The sequence below is a fragment of the Anticarsia gemmatalis genome, chromosome 16, assembly GCF_050436995.1.
Source record: "Anticarsia gemmatalis isolate Benzon Research Colony breed Stoneville strain chromosome 16, ilAntGemm2 primary, whole genome shotgun sequence".
NCBI classification, from domain to species: Eukaryota; Metazoa; Arthropoda; class Insecta; order Lepidoptera; family Erebidae; genus Anticarsia; species Anticarsia gemmatalis.
The window spans coordinates 9,721,495-9,742,191 of NC_134760.1; the positions used below are offsets into that span (position 1 = coordinate 9,721,495).

A 20,697-nucleotide genomic window follows, 5' to 3' on the forward strand; every position below is an offset into this window, starting at 1 on the left:
ATATTACATTTTTACCTTTAGAAGATAGTATTTGTGTGTATGAAAGTTGCTTTTAAAGAAGTAGGTACATAAAATAATGATGAAATTTTTTTATTAATAAGACCGTAAGAACTGTTAACTGTTTAACTAAAGATTTTGGGCACGATACCGAAATCCCAAATGATGCAAAAACAAAAATAAAGCACGGTCATCAATTCGAATGGACTTGAGACCTGATGAGCGTCAAAAGAAAGACAAATTAGCGCACTGAGCAAGTCTAGAAGAATTTCAGAAGTTAACACTTCATATTTTGATCGCCATGTTTTTTTACGATGTTGTTTTTGTTACATTAAGTTTAATATTTAAATCTTAATTTATTACTTCCAACACCACCGAACCTTGAAAAGTTTGAATTGTATGCAAACTTTTTTGCAAGCAAAAGTCGATGTCAAGTTGTCACCAAAATTCAAAATCAATGAAAATTGAGAGTTTGAACAAAATTGATTTGACATTTTATAAACGGAAGAAGAAGTCTGAAAATTTATCAAATTCGTATTTGTAAAATTATTTAATGATCTTAATAAACACAATTTTTTTAAGATCCGTTTTAAATAATTCCAATTGGTACAGTAGGTAACAACTTTCTAAATGGACTTCATCGTGGAAGCACCGCAAGCAATGGCTAAGGCAAAAATAGTTCCATCAGGTTCTTTAAAAGTAAGTAATGCAGTATGAGACATACCTAATAGCGATAATTTGTTAATGTTAAGGGAAAAATGCAAAAAATCTTTATTATGTTATACTAAAAAATATATAAATCATTTGGGTTATTATAGACTTTGAGTACGTTATAAGCAAAATTTATAAAAAAAAACTCTTAATTTATTATATCGATTTAATTAGCTACCTATGTGTATATGGTTATAGGGAACGCTCGCTATGTTTTTTTGTAACGGAAAATATTCAAACTTATTTCGAATTATTTTATTTTTCTGAACGCATCGCTAAGTGGCATCATCATTTAGTTCCCCCATTAGCCGCTTGGAGGATTTCTTTTCTGAAAATTGACGTCACGCAAACGCCATTTTGTAAAGTGTCTGCCGTAGTCAGTTTTCTGGGCACAGTGTAAAATACGTAATTCGCATGGTTTTGTGTACATTTAAAACATAAAGACAATCAAAATCCCAGTTAACGTCTAGCACGTTAATCCCACAGACACAAAGTATGGAGGACAAGGCGTCGTTAAAAGAACTGGATCAATGGATAGAACAACTAAACGAATGCAAGCAATTGACAGAAAATCAAGTAAAAACGTTATGCGACAAGGTAATGTACCTTTGAATTCGTTATTAGATAATGTATTTTCATTACTAGTGTTACATTTCGTACGTTTTGTGTATATTTTCGAGTAGACGGTAGCTATAAGTTGTATGATTCATGTACCTACATAGCGAGTTACAAGAACGCGATTCTACATCGTTATAGGTTGTGGTGGAAGCTGTCCGCCGTTGGTACGCTAATCGTTGTGGGATGTCGGGGGGTCGGCGAGAGTTCTGTAGTCAGACGAGTTCGGATCTCCTTTATATGTTTACCACACCCAGCAATCAATCTTTCCAGCTTGATATTAGCCTAATTGGTTAGAAGATATTTTTAGCCGCGGCGCGGAAATTCTGATTATCAATTAACACTAGGTTCACATCTACAAATCGTAGACTTGTTACTTAGAACATGTTTATCATGGATGTTTTCATTGATTTTTAGTGTGGGGATTGCGTCCCGCGGCGCCGATTGCACATAACTCTTCTTCCGTTCTAATACGTTAAATTCGCACAATATTACTTACATACGATAGTGTATTTTTAATTATCTCACGTATTTTATGCTTTTGTTTACATATTTGCATACAGTACTATAAAACTATAATACATTGATTTATTACAAGTATTTGTTAGTCCTATGATGTCAAAATAAGCATTTTATACATAAAAACTGAGCTTACAAGAGTACTAGAGCTAAGTATGTGTTTATTTTTGTACATTCATATGTTATCAATCATCAGATTGTGATTGAATGTTGGTCCCACAAGATAATCAATAACACTAGGGAACTTATGGAACATCCTCATACTGCAAAGGGTTATTATATATTTATATCTACCTTCATATTACTAATACTTGATGACTATTTTAATGCTAGATATCTTGACTATGACTTGCATAAAGTGAGTCATTAGCAATTATCAGAATTATTGATCTCTTGCTATGTACATAAACAAAAAATAGCAAACCTCATAAGAGGCCTTCATGTTTTTAGTACCTTGTGTTAAAAAAAACATTGTTTGTTTTTAATACATACTATTGTTAAACAAACAATAAGTTATCTGCCAATGACATAGACATTAGACTAGGTTTATGAACTTTTATCATGTAAAAGTACATAAAAATATGAGCACTTATGTTTTTTTTTTTATAGACTGCACTTACTATATCTCAGTTTAACCATTTTGACATTGTGTAAATATGGAAAGCTAATAATGCAATTTTATTTGTTTATAAAAAGAAATGTATTTTTTGTCATATAGTTATGAAAAACAAACAGTTTTTGTGTGTGAAGAGGGTATTGCAACATCCATATGACCCTCTCAAGGTCTTATTTTCTATTTCTTGTGTAAGTTTGTATATACTTGAACACAAGCCTTGATAAGTACTTGAGTTATCAATACAATCAATAATTAAACAGAATCAATGCAATTACTCTAGTGTAATAAATACCTCATCAAGCTTACTCATAGTTACTAATCAATTACTTTATAATTATTAACAAAGCATTTAAAATTATTCATTGTGCCATATTTTATTATGTGATGAGGACATAATTAGGGTTTGCTGTTTCTATAAACAAAAAAGTTGAATGAAATTATTCTGGGTCAGTCTTATTTGATTGCATTGCATAGTAAACAAAACAAAGTATAAATACTGCAAACAAATATGTTTCTTATTTATTTCCTAGTAATACAAATATTTTGAATTTTCTATGTAGGTTCATTATGCAATAATTGCAGAAGAAAATTTAATTGTTTACTTTCTTAAATGAATACATGGACAACATACATACATACATACATACATAAAATCATACTTTTTCTTATAGGGTTAGGCAGAGCAACCAAAGAAAACCATTTGTACATTCTTTAGCAAATTCTGATACAAAGACAAGTTTATATTTTTATAAATGTTTTTTTTTTTATTCATAAACTATTTCATTTTATAGTGTGTTCGAATAATGTCATACATTAGTATCACACTCTGTGGTGATGCAACACAGTAGTGACAATTATCTGAAAGGATGTCACATTACCAAGTGCTAATTAGTGCACACACACACACATACATTGAAGGCAATTTGGGTTAGACATTATACTCTTGCCATTTTATCAATTAAATTATTTAAAAGTGATATTTTGTTCAGCTGATCTTGTCATATTATATTTGTGTTATTATTAACACTTATTTTCATTATTTTTTGAAAGATTTTTGTTAGTATTGTATCAATTTTCATTTCAGTATTAAAATTAGTGTTGCCTTATCATTCTCATTTAGTGTGAGGTACCGATGGGTTAGTAAAACAAATATGAATACACATTTAACACCTAACTACAATTATTACTATCAGCCTTCATAAATGTACCTTATTTGAAATGTTCTTGCATAATATAACTGCAAGTATGTAGTACTTCTAACTCAGTGTTGCAATAAGGCCTTGACTGCCTAATTTTCAAATACAGTAAAAAGCCTTAGAAACACATATTTTTGTTGTTTATTGTACCTAATTTTATATTTAATATGCAATATGTAGTGGGAAGGACATTTCCAATAATAGTTTTCCTTCTCATGATAGTACAAAAATTATAGTTGCTAGGTTTAGTTTGCATCATCATAGAGATGGTTTAATATGTTTTTAAAGTTTTATACATAAAATTGACTGAGCTATATCTCTCAGTATTGCAATCTATGTTAAAATATTATTTGCATGTAAAAGTGCTATTGATAATGTTCTATGAGGATATATGAATAATAAAAAATTATATAATACTCTGTACTTGAACACCCTAAAAACAAAGTAAGAATGAATAATATAAACAAATTAAAAACAAATGCTTATACAGCTTTTATTAGGTTAGTAATGGTTATAATTTGTAAGCATTGTTTCTCTTGATGTTTGTGAGATGCAGTAAAAATATAATTGTAGTGTATTTCACAGAACTTTTCAGTTATTTTTCACTTTAAAAATATCTTATCAATTTGCCTACTGAGAGTTAAGCTCAGTAAATTTTTGATTGCATAAAACCTGTGTGAATCATATGAAAATTTCCTCTTTATTATGTTATTGTAGTTCTAACATACCACTTGTTAATATGAACATGGAATATTTCAAATATACCTTATGACTTTTTTCTATGATGTTCATTACTGTTAATCACAAATAACATAGCATTCTATCATCAGAAATATATTTCCATAAGTTGATTTAGACAATTAATAAGCTACAAAAATCTATAGACTAATATTAGAATTACTATGAAGGCTAATTTGATATAACATTATGGTTATTCATATTAATGAATATTGAAGCACGACCTTCACTAAAATATAACTTTTCTATACAAATCTCTTTACCAAGGTCCATGTGATAGTTGTACACATATAGAATACAAATTGATGCCTTTTCTAAACAAAGCTCAGCTATAGCTAATTAAATGATCTAGAAATATGCATACAATGCTAATGATCTGTTATTGTACAAATGCTAAGTGCACATGTCATATACACAAGTATATTGTACAAATATCTATCGCCCACACACGTGCCACGCAAGTGTATTCTGCACAATTGCTTAGCATTGAGGCTCCCCTAACAGTGTTGGCGAAACGTTTATTTAGACAGCCATTACGTACGTTTCCAAGTAAAAGTTACACTGATTCAATATGTGATTAATAAAATACTCGTGAATCTTTAACAAAATGAATGTGTAATACAAAATAATATCGACTCTAATCAGAAACGCACTTGCAGTGTTTCCTTCTATCTCAATGCCATATAAGGAATAACAAAAAGTATGCACTTTGATAACTAGAGTACAACTTGTTACTAAATATCCACTCAACTTGTTTAGTCATCCATACTAATATTATAAATGCGAAAGTAACTCTGTCTGTCTGTCTGTCTGTCTGTCTGTCTGTCTGTCTGTCTGCTACTCAATCACGCCTAAACTACTGAACCAATTTGCATGAAATTTGGTATGGAGATAGTTTGATACCCGAGAAAGGACATAGGCTACTTTTTATCCCGGGAAAATGACGCATTTCCCGGGAAAACTAAGGTGGCGATCGCAGTCGCGAATAATCAATATTATAATGACATTGAATTAACAATTCCGTTGTCATGGCAACTGTTTTAATGGCGGATATGCCTTAGCGCGACTTCGTTATATTAAGAGATATAAATAATTTTGAGAATTTTTTTCGTGGAAAAAAAAAACATATTTTATATCATCTCGCTACCACCAATAGGAGCAGAGTAACAGTAAAAAGTGTTACAAAAACGTGGAAAATTCTGACCCATTCACTCTTATGTGACGCAAGCGAAGTTGCGCGGGTCAGCTAGTACAAAATACAAACGTCTTTATCAATCGCCTCAAGGTCTAGGAAAGACCATAGCTAAGTATGACCTTTTTCGTAATTTATTATTAAAAACAAAAGGACGCTCGCAAAGTGGTTAAGTGACTTAGAATTAAAACTTTTATTTTGGGTATGACCATGACGTGTCATTTTAATATTAATATTTATTTGTGTACGTGGCTTTAAGTAGTTGCCGCTTAAAGGTCGCGAGGATACGAATATTACATACAAAATTCAACTATCGACCTCGGCGGTTTAGACCTAAACGTCGATAGTTTTATATTTAATAAGAAAAATTGTTAACGCATACATCCAGTATCGTCAGGGACTGGTAATCGAAAGATTCACCCGATTGTTCCCAACAGGATAACACGTTATATGAGGAATGCAGTTACTAAGTCGTTTTATCATTCACCAGTTGAAAATTTCCTCTCTGAATCACGTTAATTGAGCAATTACTGCGATTATAGGTACTTTCTAGAACGTGTGTTATGATTTGTTTTGGACTTGTATAGAAGTTAACAGATTATATACCTATCTTTCCAACATTTATATCAGCTGTAGTCTAGTACACGATATATTGGCCATTGAGAAAGCTTTCCACTTTTACGGAGAACATAGATGATCGTGCTGATAAAGGGAGAGCTGTGGCAATCTTGGCAAATCTTTCAGCCTTCAGGAACATTCATTAATAACATTTTCACCTATAAAGAAAAAAATCTAACTCAGTGGAAAAAGTATAAGCGCTTAAAAAGATTTATTACACAAAATAAACTCGGCTATTCATCAAGATGGGATTTATTTATGGGAGTATAGTTTTGTCATGTCACACGGACTCTGCGATAGCCATTATATTTTTGTGCCGGCGTCGATAAAATTGGTTACATGGCTTGTCTGGTCTTTCACCTTTATATAACACACCGTAAGCGAATAGTGCTCTATATAAAGCACACACGTAACATAGATACAATTATAGAAAGGACTAAGATACTAAAGATAGATGCGAAGCTGTGTTTTTCCTTTTACGTGGACTTTAAAAATGTATACTATCCTTGAAATAACTCATTTTAACCTTTGAATGCGTAATATTCACATTCTCTTATACATTAATCAAAATATCAGGTACTATTTATTTACAATATTTTGATATTTTAGTATTTGCAATTGCTTGAATAGTATACTAATATTTTATAACTTTAACATAGTTATATTTTAAATGATGATGTAGTCTATGCTAATTAGAGTACATATTTGAATTCGGTTGTAAAAGTATAAATCCAGATTCATATTCCATTTACGTTTGTGAATAGAAATCGAGTCTTTACATGGAATCCGATATAGATAGCGTATCGAATATAGGTAGGTATCTATCAGTGCCGATTTGTTTTTGTTTAATTTCTATCCGTTCTAATATTATGATTGGCGCTACTCGATATTACGGTCATAAGTTGACGTTAATTACGTAAACGTGATAAATTAAGCTCATTTATTTCCAGAGGGAACTTTGATCTTAAAATGGTGGCGTATTTTTTAAGATTCTCTGAAATTGTCTAACAACTTTATAGAACAGAAGCCTTTTATTAGAATATCCAGTTTACGACCCGCACTTTATACAAAACTAGCTGACCTGCGAAACTTCGCTTGCGTCACATTAGAGAGAAAGAGTGATATTATCCCCCGTTTTTGTAACATTTTTCACTGGTACTCTGCTCCTATTGGTCGTAGCGTGAAGATATATAGCCTATAGCCTTCCTCGATAAATGGGCTATCTAACACTGAAGGAATTTTTCAAATCGGACCAGTAGTTCCTGAGATTAGCGCGTTCAAACAAACAAACAAACAAACAAACAAACAAACAAACAAACTCTTCAGCTTTATAATATTAGTATAGATTACGTAATAACTTTGCACTTTTTATGTTTCCCTTTATTAGGTATATTATTCAATTTTTATAGCTGGGTGTATTTTGATATGTTCTTCCTGCTTTTCGAATTCCAGCATACATTTTAAATTTTGCTGCGGGCGTTGCCCATCCCCTTATGGTATCCTTCCTCATTTACATCCGATCTTCAGTTATTTATCATCTGGGGAAACACCATTCCCATTGGGTCTTTCCCACAAGAATTCTACGAATCAGAAGAACCCTTATTCTCAAACACCACATAGTTTTAAACCAGTATCCATAATCGTTCCCAGTTATATTTATCTTGGGGCCGATCTATCCTAGTTAGCCCAGTTATTGATTATGCAGCGGGCGAAGCTTCAACCTAGATTCGCTAAGTAATAACTTGAAATCATGAATAGTAACAGTAGCACATGGTAACACGTGGCGTTCAGTGATTACATTATAAAGACTTTCTACTGTGTGTACTTTGGAGGCGGGAACAAAGCCGGTGAAACCGTAACCCATGTCCGAATGTAAGCAACTGGTCCTTTGAATTATGTAATGAGGTCTCTAAGTATTTGTAGTTTTGATATTTTCTAACATATTTTGTGTGATATTTAATTGTATGTGGTAAGAAAGGGTGTTAAAGGGACACCCTAAATTAGGATAGGTAGCTGTTACCATTTAGTATTTTTAAAAATACCGCGAAAGATTAAAGTTAAAAACAAATTATGTTCTATTTCATCACATCAACAGTTTTTTTTATAAAGTTTCTATGATCACGTCATTCGATATTAGGTCTGGTTCTAATATAAAATTAAAAACCAGCTTTAAGTTTATTATCCGATCTGTGTACTATTTCATTCGTGCTCTGTAGAAAATAAAAAATAAACTTTAGATAGGACTGTCCTTTGTACCTTTGGAAAGCTAAATGAACTGTCATTAGCATTCGCTGTGGTTTTCTTTACACTGTGTTGCAGTGGAATTGTGTTTTAAATAGACTACGAATAAATACTCTTTTCCTTGCTTCATTCAATACTTTGCTCAAATTGGCTTCAGATAAAACAATTTGCAGTAAAAAACTCCCAGTTCACATATAAAAGTGCGAAGAATCGTTTCGCGTTGAAATGAATAAACAAGTAATTGGTCCAGACTTTTTCAAATGCTCTTGTGTAAACGAAAGTGAAGTATGAATACACCTCTGGTTAACCTTTGTCGGGTATAAAGCGTGATGTTAGTGTGTAAACAAACGTGTTTTACAATATGAGGATAGTGTTTTCGGCGTCATCGAGTTGGTAAATAGTTTTTTTTGTTCCGTCTCAAGGATAGAGGTTACGAGTTATCATACGGTGATACGACGTAGATCGTGTAGCGGCTGGCTGCGACATTTTACTTGAAAAAAGTAAAATATTCCCCTTATTTTGGGTATATAAAGTTTCAATGACACTCGAATGTTTATGTAACTTTCTATCGTTGCTAAAACTTATAAGGTCGAGAGATTACTCCCTGCGAACAAACTTTACTCGTAATAAAATTTAGCCAGTCTTAATCTGGAGCGTAACTAGGTCTTATTTGTCCAAAGATTTATATCGCATCGTCACTTTACTTATGGGTGTATAACACGATAATGCCCTTTTTTCGTCACGGCACCTAAATATGGTCGAACGGAATGGTATTCTATATGTTTTGTTGGACTTATACAGTAATTTAATGGGCTATTGTTAGAAAGTTATGTTATTGTGGGTCCATGGTATCCATCCTCGTGGTTTATACGCATTTGAAGGACAACACGGCAATGAATCCGTAATGAGCTTAATCATAGTCGTCACGTGTTTTGTCGTGTGTTTGCTTGTTTTATCATCCGTTTATCACTATTATAGGGGATTTTGTGACTCATCGAGTTTGGTATGTCCAAATACGAATCAGTGCATTCTTAGTGCGTGTCTTCTAGCCTTTAATTGGCAATTTTATAGAGCTTTTTTTATTTTAATTGGTCTCATTGACCCACGTGGATCGCCACGGATTTAAGATATTTACCTCTACGAGAATATTAAGACAAAATTGTTTTCGAGACAGAACATAACTTGTATTGTTTGTAGTGTTATTGTATTGTGATTAGTGTTGTCAACTCTATTAGTTGCTGGCGGTTTTCCTATTATGTTGTGCATTTTCCAAGTTACGGTTAGGATTCCCATCGATTGAAATAGCTGTAGTCATAGGTACCTAGTGTAACACCGTTAAAAACTAATGTGTATATTGCGTGAATGTTATTATTAAAACTATATCACTTCTAGGACGTGCGACAAGAGTTTTATACATTAATCAAATTCAACACCGTTTTGGTATTGATATGTGTATTGTTATTGTTACTATCTACGTGTCTATACTACGTGTCAAAGACCCCTTGGCCCCCATATCTAAATGATCCGTTAGTATTTAAATGTGAAACAGAATCATTCATTTTTGTTTTTGCTGCAGGCAAAGGAGATCCTCACGAAGGAGTCTAACGTGCAAGAGGTGAAATGTCCAGTGACCGTGTGCGGAGATGTCCACGGACAGTTCCACGATCTGATGGAGCTGTTCCGTATCGGCGGTCGCTCGCCGGACACCAACTACCTGTTCATGGGGGACTACGTGGACCGCGGCTACTACAGCGTTGAGACCGTCACATTGCTCGTCGCGCTCAAGGTGAGACTCGGACTTGTTTGGCACCTCGTGTAAATAAACATGCGGTGAAGAAGTGCGCTTCGAGTGCGTTACGTGTTACACGATGGCGTAATTTGAATTGCGGTACTGTGAAATACTTTGTGGTAAGATGTGAACGTTTCAGCTGAGGACACTCTGACGCTGTTTTGTTAGTTACGCGCTGGCTTCTTTCGTATGGATTTAGCGTAACATAATCCTTAACAATGACGCAACCGGATGAAATATATCGCGTTCCACGCTGGATTGAAGTCGAGCTTAAGCGTTTTAGTTTTCCTATAAGGATATTGTCTATAGCGGCCCGCGGCTTGGAACTGTGCCCGTTATATCTCAAACAGCCTCACCTAAGCTGACATAACTATAAAAATATAGACGTAATACGCTTTCGCGAAACCCTTCCGCGACATCTGAACAAGATATTATACTATTTTATACACGGGCTTCTTACATATTCAATTGTCTCACAGTTTACCATATTCCATACACCGGATACGTTACTCTATATATAGCTTTTATATTCCTTCGCTTCCGAAACGCGTTGTACAGAACATTATCAGATGTACCGTCTAGCGTGTCGTCTATTGTCATAAAACTCTCCCACAATCAGTCAATGTACTTTCCAAAAATACCTCTTACATAGAGTCATTCGATACCTGAACGCGCTGCCAATAGCCCAGACTTGCTAAAGATTCAACTATTAGTACATACTTTTATTAGATTAAATATCAGACGATATGCTTATTATGTCCAAAGTCACCTTTGAATTGCGTGCACGGTTTCAGTTGTTGAATTACATGATTCGTGTATAGATAGTAAAAGGGTTTTACAACGAGGTAAATGGGATTGACAGGGAACGCCCTAGAATGTCATGTATGGATTAACGGTGTTTTGAAAGGTCAGACATGCACTCAATGACGACGAGCATGTATGACAAGGTGAATTTGGAAAATTGTAATGAGGTTCGGTATTCTGCGTAGTTGGAATCATTAATTAGAGTCACGTATGTGAACATTCTGTTCAGTTGGAAAGTTCACATCGCAGAGCAAATATTGAAATAGTCCTCGCGAGGCTTCGTCTACAATATAAATTGTTCACCTCTACACGTTCAAAGGAAGAATGCTGCTATCTTAAGAACCCGTTTTATTATGTTAATTGTTTAATAACAAGTCCAGTATTATATTCGAAATGTATGAGCCATATCTAGAAATGCAGTCATCTTCGACGTTTTCTATACAGTTAAATTAATTTTATTTCAAAAGAATGTAAATACGAGAGCCGAGGCTCGATAATTTGCTACAAACGCAATAAAAACAACTGTATCCTGTCTGAATGGACGCTGATCTTGAATTGGATCAGAATTGAAATGGCGCATCGACGCTGAATCGATTTAACATAGAATCGTCTTGTATGTGAAATGTTATTATCTTATCATATCCATATGTGTTATATTAGTACCAATAAGTGATTATCAGGTGAATAGACAGGTGTTTATGTCTATTAACTCGCGTTATATTCCCAAGCCTATCGAGATCGGCTTCTAGTATAACCAGATTCGCGAGTACCCGTTTTTTCATGAAGCGGCTAGCAGAGGACTTTTGCAATCTCTCTGGAATTACGACTGTTAGGGTACTGAACCTTGTTTATTGTTCGTGACTAGTATTTACGGAGGAACATTAACGTGCCCTACTGCAATTCGTTGTGATTTATAGATGCCTTTAGTAATAAAAACATTTTTATTCTCAAGTCTTATACCAACGTCAGTAGTTTTTGAGTTGATTGTTTACAACCAAAATGTATAGAAATTCAGTGTTCCCAACTCAGGTATGCGAGAGGAATCGTGTTATCATCGTCCTATCTCAGATAACGTTAGGTCACTGTTTACTTACTCTTATCACCAGTAATAAGGCACAATCAACAAACGTTTCTCTAGTCTAAATATACGGAAAAAGTATTGTAATCAGTACAACGGTTAACGGCTCCAGAACAAACAAATATTGGAATCTCCCTGTTCTGTTAGTGTAGCGGCCTGAAATAATACTGTCGGTAATAGTGTTCACAATACCAGTATAATTATGGCCACTGTCTGAGGCAAGTTAACTGCTAGAATACAGTTATTCATAGCAAATTTTGCAAGAATTTGTAACAAACGTGTTCGTCAACAGCTATTTTAGTCTTTCCGATATACTGGTTTGTTTGTGCCGCTTGTGAACTGTACTAACAAAGCTTAACAAGCCATGAATGACGGCTATTCTCATTGAACGTACCCTCCATAATATATCGTTAAACGTTACGTGCAGTTCCTATATTCTATACTGTAATGCTTGACATGAAAATGACCCTTGTGCTAGGGATCACCGTTAAACACCGTTTCACCGAAACGCTACCGAAATCATGTTTTGCATAAATAAATGTCTATTGAAATTCAAATAATAAATATTTTGTAATGTTTCGCATATAATATTCGTCGTCGACTTTCAACCTGTTTTGCTAGCTGTCTGTCTAGCTTCCAGCTGCGTTGAAAGCAGCAATTCAAACAAACGTTGACATAATGTTTACATTTACAGGTTAGATACCGCGAAAGAATAACAATTCTGCGCGGCAACCACGAGTCCCGTCAAATCACCCAAGTGTACGGCTTCTACGACGAGTGCTTGCGTAAATACGGCAACGCGTCCGTATGGAAGCACTTCACCGACCTGTTCGACTTCCTGCCGCTCACCGCGCTCGTGGACGGTCAGATCTTCTGCCTGCACGGCGGCCTCAGCCCCTCCATCGACACGCTCGACCACATCCGCGCCCTCGACCGCCTGCAGGAGGTGCCGCATGAAGGCCCCATGTGCGATCTGCTCTGGAGTGACCCCGATGACAGGTCAGTATCCTACACTATACATTTACCATAATACAGCGATGAGAGACTACAACTTGGAAAGTATGGACTAATGAGCTCCATTTCAAAGTCGTGCACAGGATAACAGACGTTCCCGAGCGACGGAAATAGTGAAATCTCACGAGAACGCCTCGAGGGACTGTTTTTGTTGTAGACTGCCGACAGTTACATTCTACATCATACGAACACAGCTAATGTAGAATGACAGCTAAACTACATGAAAGTTTTAACGAATACAGTAAAACAGAGTTGCCGTTTTAATGATAGTGGAAATTCCTGTTAATATCACCGTGCAAATAATCGTCGTTATTAAATAAATACGTAGGACTTTCGTAACGAATGTGATGTGAACACAGGCGGTACGTCATTGGAATTCGACGTAAAACCGCAATTAGTTATATCCTTTTTTTGTCTACGACTATCCTTGTAGGTTGCGAAATTATGCTGGAAATAATATAATTGCTCAGAACATTAACATTTTTCTGATCTTTAGGCGAATTCCGAGGGTAATGTTGTTATTGTTCTATAAAATTTTACTTTATCTAGTCTTAAGTTTCAAACACAATTGCAAGCGTTTGATTCTAGTATTCCAAAGAAAGATGTTACAGGGGTATTCTCAAGAGCAATTCAGAGTTAGCATTCCTTTGTATAGGCTCACCCTACTCAATGTGACAATCGGTACGTGTGTGTTAATACATCTGCTACCCCTTCAGGGAAATACGTACATCGCGGAAAGTTCACGAAAGGTCAAATTGCGTTGCGTGGATTATTCATAGATAAAGTGTACCCAGAAGCAAGATACAACAAAAATAAAGAGAATCAACAAACACCTCAAGAGTCAAGGACGTGTCGGCATATCGTCCGCGTACTAATTATAGCGCGGCGCGTTCATATCATGACGACACGCGCACCGTCTAACCGTTATCTTCACTAACTAGCTTATTTTATTGATTCCACCGAACATATACTATCCAAATACTCCCATCGGCCCTTAAACCTTGGGTGATACGTTTTAGTGATAATATACCAAACAGTTTATGTTCATGCGATTGTCTGTCGTGAGGTAACAGAATGACCGGGCGTTCGTGTTCCGGAAAAGCGATAATTTATATTATGTGATAGTGAGTGAGTTATCACGTGACGTTGTTTGAAGAAAAACATTTTGTTATCGGACTAAGTTAGGTCATAGATAGCCAATAATAACTAGAAAATCTGACAAATTTATATTTATATAATTTATAAATGAATACTACTCTTGTTTCCGTGAAATGTTACTGAGATACAAAGGGTGTTTCCCGTGTTAATTGTTTATGTTATTGTTAGTTTCCTTATGACTTGGCGCGTATACTGAATCTTTGGCTGAAATAATCCGTTTGTCCTTCGATGAATGTGATATAGGGCTTCCGATATTAATTATTACAACTTGATCATAAAGTAATATGTCCTTGAGACTTGCGCAGTATTCAAATTACAAATTTCACTAAGCTAGTATTAAAATATCTTAGTTAAACGTACATTATGGAAAATATTATAATCATGTCCGGCTGATCACGTAATTATTGAATAATTACGGCGTATTTCCTCTATCGTGCTATTATATAACACTCGAGTGTCCAGAAAGCACTTGACAATGTTTATTTTGGTTTACAATCAATTATATGCATATATTGTGTACTATATGTGCTTTAGAACAATGGCGTTGATTGTAGGCGCATCGTGCTAGGAATTTACGTTACAATAAGGTAATATTGGCTCGCAGGTACTTGCAAATTATGAAATGGTATGTAATATGGCGTCATATTATTCCGTATTTACCATTTTCGTCAGCAAGTACATGTTTTTTAGTACTTTAATAGCATATTATTGTGATGAATGATTGGTTATTAGCCAACTTATTGTCTTTAATATAAATTATATTATAATAAAACATTAGTCGTCGCTACTAAACAAATACATTAATAACTACAATTTTCCTTCACTCCAACACACGAAAATACTCCACTTTTCCCTCAATTTAATTTCAAAGTACCCTCGAACATAATCTAAAGTGTATTCTTTCACGTTGTACAGAGGCGGATGGGGCATATCTCCCCGTGGCGCGGGCTACACGTTCGGCCAGGACATCTCGGAGACGTTCAACCACAGCAACGGCCTGACCCTGGTGTCCCGGGCCCACCAGCTCGTCATGGAGGGCTACAACTGGTGCCACGATAGAAATGTCGTCACTATATTCTCAGCACCCAATTACTGCTATAGGTGAGTACGATTTAATATATGATTTTTGATAGTATTTTACCGTCTATAAACCCATATAAGGCTCACTATATATTTATACTTTCCGTAATGATACACAAGTAATAAGTAAACGTAATCTATACGTTTAGGCGTTTTTAAAGAAGTTAGCGTTATAAAGGTTTTTATTGTGGCCTGATTTATACATAGATAACTTTATTTCAGGAATAACAGTGATATTTTGACAGATTTTATAGAAATCAAAACACAAAACATTTATGTTATTCCTATACCAGTTCCTTTATCATTGTTATCAAATTACCGACGATTCTTTAGAATTCATTCCGTAACTTCGGAGAATACAAAGCTCTTTGCAATTATACTCATTAATTTAAAGTCTTAAGTGCCTATATTTCGGTTTATTCCTAGTCCTAGCTTATCACGGCTGAATGGATTTCCAAGAAAAGGGTCACTTGACCTACGTAGTTCAAAGGAACTAGAAAGCTCTGTTCAATGGTATTTGTTAAATATCATGGAAGGGACTAATATCATTTATTTTTAGCTTCCATTCGTCTTGAGACACTTAATTCGAATTAAAGGCATTATTATAATAGGATTAATTGTCAATCGTTGTCATAGTAGGTATGCAAACTTGATGTGATGCAATAACGCACGATATGTCAAAATGTAAAGTACTAGCGTTACTATTGGCTATATAGGATAGGATGCAAATATGGCAGTACATTGCTTATTATATGTAGCATTTTACCAGCATGTAAGACTACGGCTAGGCTTTGTTTTAAAGGAAAATAAACTGCCTTCAACAAAAACTGTCCCATGTTGCTATTTTATCGGACGCGACTAACATACGCGGCATATCGAACACACAAACTCCTTAAACTTATAATGTTGAACAATGCTTATTATAACATCTAACTACTGACTAATTTATGTACAGATATGCATTGGTCGGTAGAATATACAGGTGTCTTCAGTTTCAATTCATTGTTCGTAATATAATGAGAAGAGAGAAGGCGATCACAAAAGGTGGTCTATCTTCACTGGCCTAGATACCGGCAACTCGAGCCGTTGTTATATTGACCTATATTCCTTCTAGCCTTATACCGCCCTATAAATGCACTGATACTACTTCAACAATACTCTGATCAAATTTACATAAGCGACTCTCGTACAAGGATAGAACTATTCGGTACTTTGGTATTTAGGATCAATTTTCCTTGTTTTACTGTTTGATAAATGTGATTTAGTATTTAAATGACATTTATTCTGACCTTTCCAAGCTATTTTTATGTAGTACTTAGTGATCGTTATAGAGGTGAACCAATTATTGTGATTGAACGGGTTAGGTTTTAATTATGCATTTGGGTAGTTACCGAGATTAATGTTCGATTTCTGAGTACATTTAGCGGTAGTTTATCTATTCAAAAGAGTTTAGTTTTACATAAGTTTAAACGCTATTGAATAGATAAACTACCGCTAAATGTACCTCAGAAACCGGGGGTAAAACCATTTAGCTGGAATCGGGCTACTATTATGAAGACTTTATGAAGATAGACAAACAGTAATTGTTCTCGTTTCGTGAAAAAATACATACAAATATTTTTTATGAAACAGGAAAAGCGACAAAATATAGCAAACTTGTTGTGATTCGACATCGTGATTATTACAAAGAAAACAATTTAAGTGATAAATACAAATGATTTGTTTGTGAAGAACTTTCTTTTGGAGGGCGAACGTGTTTTAGGTATACTCAGCGTTAGGTATATACGAATAGATTAGATAAACAGATTATTATCACGACTGCTAGCGGAACAAATATTTTTATATCTGCACTAACCCAAATAAGTAGTTATCATATAACGAACCTCCTACTGCCTAAAGAAAGTAATAATCATAATTTTATTGCAAAACAAGTGCTACAATGAAATCTATGAAGATTTGATACGAATCATGTGACGAGCATTCATATTGCAAATATTGGAGCCAATATCCCAACGGTTAACCTTCGTTTAGGTACTGTAGAATGGCAAGCATTTATATAATTCGTCCAACGAGGTCGGGCGAAGCTTAACAATGGACAAAATTGACTGTTTTGCATAAGTCCCCCAGCCGTAATTGTGTGCAATTTATGTATGGATTTTCTCCCAACACTTGTATTTTTGTTTGTATAAATTATTGTTTTTGTACTATTGGTTGATGTAGTATCTGTCAAAGTAAAACGCTATCGTTGATGCATCTGATAATAATATCTCGTCAGATTCGCAAAGTCATTGACATTTGACTTTACAAAACCGCAAGGGAGACAATGAGACGAATGCGTATTGTTCTCTATGAAACGGGTGCAGTATATTGCCATGGAAACTGTATGCACCGTAACACATAATACGGTGAATACTCGCGGTACACAACTATTGAGCAACTCTTGTCTTTACTACAATAACTAGCAGTCCTGTATGACCAAGATGTATGGTTGTAAATAAAATAAAAAATAGGAATCGTAGCCAGTGGTGTTTTGTTGGGCTTTGCCTACTCCTAGGGGAAAACAACCGGGATTTTATTTATGTATGTACTACAATAATTAATTCGTACATATTGGCTTCAAAACTAAATACTAAAATATCAGGCTAATGAATGGTTTTGTGTGTTTAGATAGTTAATAGTTATCGCGTGTATGATGAGATGAGTTTTAATTTGAATAGAGAAAAGCTAATCTATCTGTCAATTGCTAATCACGATTCTAGTGGAGACGAAACACCTGCGATTGGCGAAAGTATTTGTTGGCAGTGTCGAGCATTTTCATTACATACCGTCACATAATTAACTCATTATTGACTCATTTTACTGCACACAGATTTCATCTTAAGATCCTTATATCTACAATGATTTGTAAAATTTATATACATGCGTAAAATCACGCCTTGTTCTCTTAAAAGTAGGTAAAGACCAAAGAATGCCACTTGGTACGATCCTTACAAACTTTCGTTGCTTTATTCCCATGCAAACATCTTGTCACATAAGACTGCCGGTTAAGACTACTACGCACTTATACCAAGGATTTAGGTTTCTTGCCAGCTTTTGAGGAATGGGGGCTTGTGGTAAATTCAGGAACAGTGACTTTAACAATGATAATGATCATTTGTTACCCAAACGAATTAGTGAATTGATATATTAGATCTCTGTATGAGATTATATGCAATCGACCACCTCAAGCTAAGATTGGGAGGGCAGGCTTCGTCTTTATCTTAATTATTTCAATTTAGATAAGATAGCGTCCAAAATATAATAAGTCATGTCATGTTGTATCAAACACTCATCTATGTCAATATGTTTGTTTCAGATGCGGCAACCAGGCTGCCATTATGGAATTGGATGATGCGCTTAAGTACTCATTGTAAGTATCCTTTAATATCTACAGTTAATTAATATGCACTTAATTACATTATGTTTCAAGTTGTATAAAGTACATTAATCCATATTACGTCAGAATTGGATTGTAAAGTTTATAACACGGGTAGGTTTTTGACGAAATCGTTTTTCTGAAGACTTACATTTTCATTGCTAAGGTTTCATTCTTAGGTTTATGCTTTTGTACTAGAATTTTCCTGTCTAACGTGTTACGATAAGCTTACACCCACGATAGCTCGTGTAAACTTATTATCTACATCTTTCATGACCTTATAAGAATAGTTACATGAGATTTTTTGTTCAATAGGTATGTATGTACGATAGGATTAATTTCGGAATGATTATCAGCGCAAAGTGATGACAAAAAATTTGATCATTCAACATCAAATTATCAATCGACAACGTCGATTTCAAACTGTGGATATTGGAAAATATGACCGACTTCTCATAAACTTAAAAATACATTTAGTTCGAAGAGCTCCTTCTAATAAACGTTTGGTCGCGTTTCAGCCTTCAGTTCGACCCGGCCCCGCGACGCGGCGAGCCCCACGTCACGCGACGGACGCCAGATTACTTCATGTAGGCTGCACGTAAGTACATCTCCTTCTTTTTTTTATACAACAAAGTTTCGACACTAATATCGATCGGCTCGAGTCTCGGCTAGCGCGGAAAGTATTTTATCTTACAAAAACCGTACGCTGATATTTTACATCAAGTCGGTTCGATCCGATAGACGGCCTGTTTCGTTTATCTCGCGGGCTTGCAGCCTAAAGCGGAAACGGGAATATTATTAAAGTATCGAAGTATCGTCCGCTTCTCAAGGTCTACAAGAAGTATTAAATGAGACTCTTTTCTCTTTGCAGAGGAGGCGCATATCAAGCAGGAGTCGGGCACGCGGGGCGGGCGGGAAGGGCGGGGGGTGCGTGGCGGGCGCGGGGCGCGTGCGGCGCGGGCGCGGCAGTCGGGCGGCGGCTCGCTGTCGGCGCGGCGCACGCGGCGCGCGCAGCTGGCGAGCCTCGTGCGAGTGGCGCACTGGCTCGCGCACGTGTGACGTCACGCCCGCTCGCGCCGCCCGCGGCTTACACCTCATTAAACTCGTACGTTCCCTGAGCGCGCGTTTTATTTCCGCTGCGTGTCGCGGCCCGCGCTCGCTGTGCGCCTGGCCCCGCGACGGGCCGCATCGTGTCCGCCCCCGGCACCCCCCTCCCCTGGGGGGCGCCGCGCCCGGGCTCGCCGTCGATCGAATCCGTTCCGAGTGCATCCTACGATTTTTATTTTTAGTTGCTTTACGATTGAAATATTAAAATGAATTTTTTACACTCCGATATTTACTTCCGTCATTACTCCGCCTCGAGACCGATCGTCCCGTTTCTCCCGTGAGCGGTAGCGAGCATTTAATTTTGTGACAGAATGTGTTATTTCACTGTAATATCTTTGTTTCGACCGGGAGTCCGCGATATAAGTATTAGAGCCTATCGTTAATGCCCAGTGCGATCGTTCTGTCACGAGACGTGTAGAGAACGCATTTTGATAATTTTATTATTCTAAATTCTCCTTTTCTTGTGCCACAGTACCTGTATGACATGGAATAGTGTTTCACAAGAGTGGAGCTTTAACTTCTTTTATGGTATATTTTTGTTCTATATTTGATTATTATTTTAGGTAATTTTGTACATACCTAAAGATCGAGGCACCCGATAGGTTGTTATTGTTTAAACTAAGCGTCGAATATTTTCCCATTAATGTACTCAATTTCATAAGGAGGTAAGTAACTAAATATATTAATAACAATTTTATATGAGATCATCGCGAGCTGGGAAATTGTTTTATAACATCTTAGGATATAAATTTACAACAGGGGTTATATTGAAAGTGTTGAAAGCATGTTTATTATAATAGTTCACACGT

General features: G+C 35.6%; 1 protein-coding gene across 1 annotated transcript; it reads left to right on the forward strand.

Moving 5' to 3' along the window:
- Window positions 1-1,032: 1,032 nt before the first annotated feature.
- Window positions 1,033-19,791, forward strand: mts (protein phosphatase 2 catalytic subunit mts). Its single transcript, XM_076124301.1, has 7 exons — window positions 1,033-1,305; window positions 10,020-10,229; window positions 12,809-13,113; window positions 15,202-15,387; window positions 18,722-18,775; window positions 19,300-19,379; window positions 19,653-19,791. Exons 1-6 carry the CDS (start codon window positions 1,204-1,206, stop codon window positions 19,370-19,372), a joined length of 930 nt encoding a protein of 309 aa, XP_075980416.1. The 5' UTR covers window positions 1,033-1,203; the 3' UTR covers window positions 19,373-19,379; window positions 19,653-19,791.
- Window positions 19,792-20,697: the final 906 nt, after the last annotated feature.

Excerpts from the sequence above, each read along its gene's own strand:
- mts (XM_076124301.1), top strand. The coding sequence starts at position 1,204 with ATGGAGGACAAGGCGTCGTTAAAAGAACTGGATCAATGGATAGAACAA. Across the intron at positions 10,230-12,808 it reads CATTGCTCGTCGCGCTCAAG|GTTAGATACCGCGAAAGAAT; the intron begins GTGAGACTCGGA and ends TTACATTTACAG. Across the intron at positions 13,114-15,201 it reads TGGAGTGACCCCGATGACAG|AGGCGGATGGGGCATATCTC; the intron begins GTCAGTATCCTA and ends CACGTTGTACAG.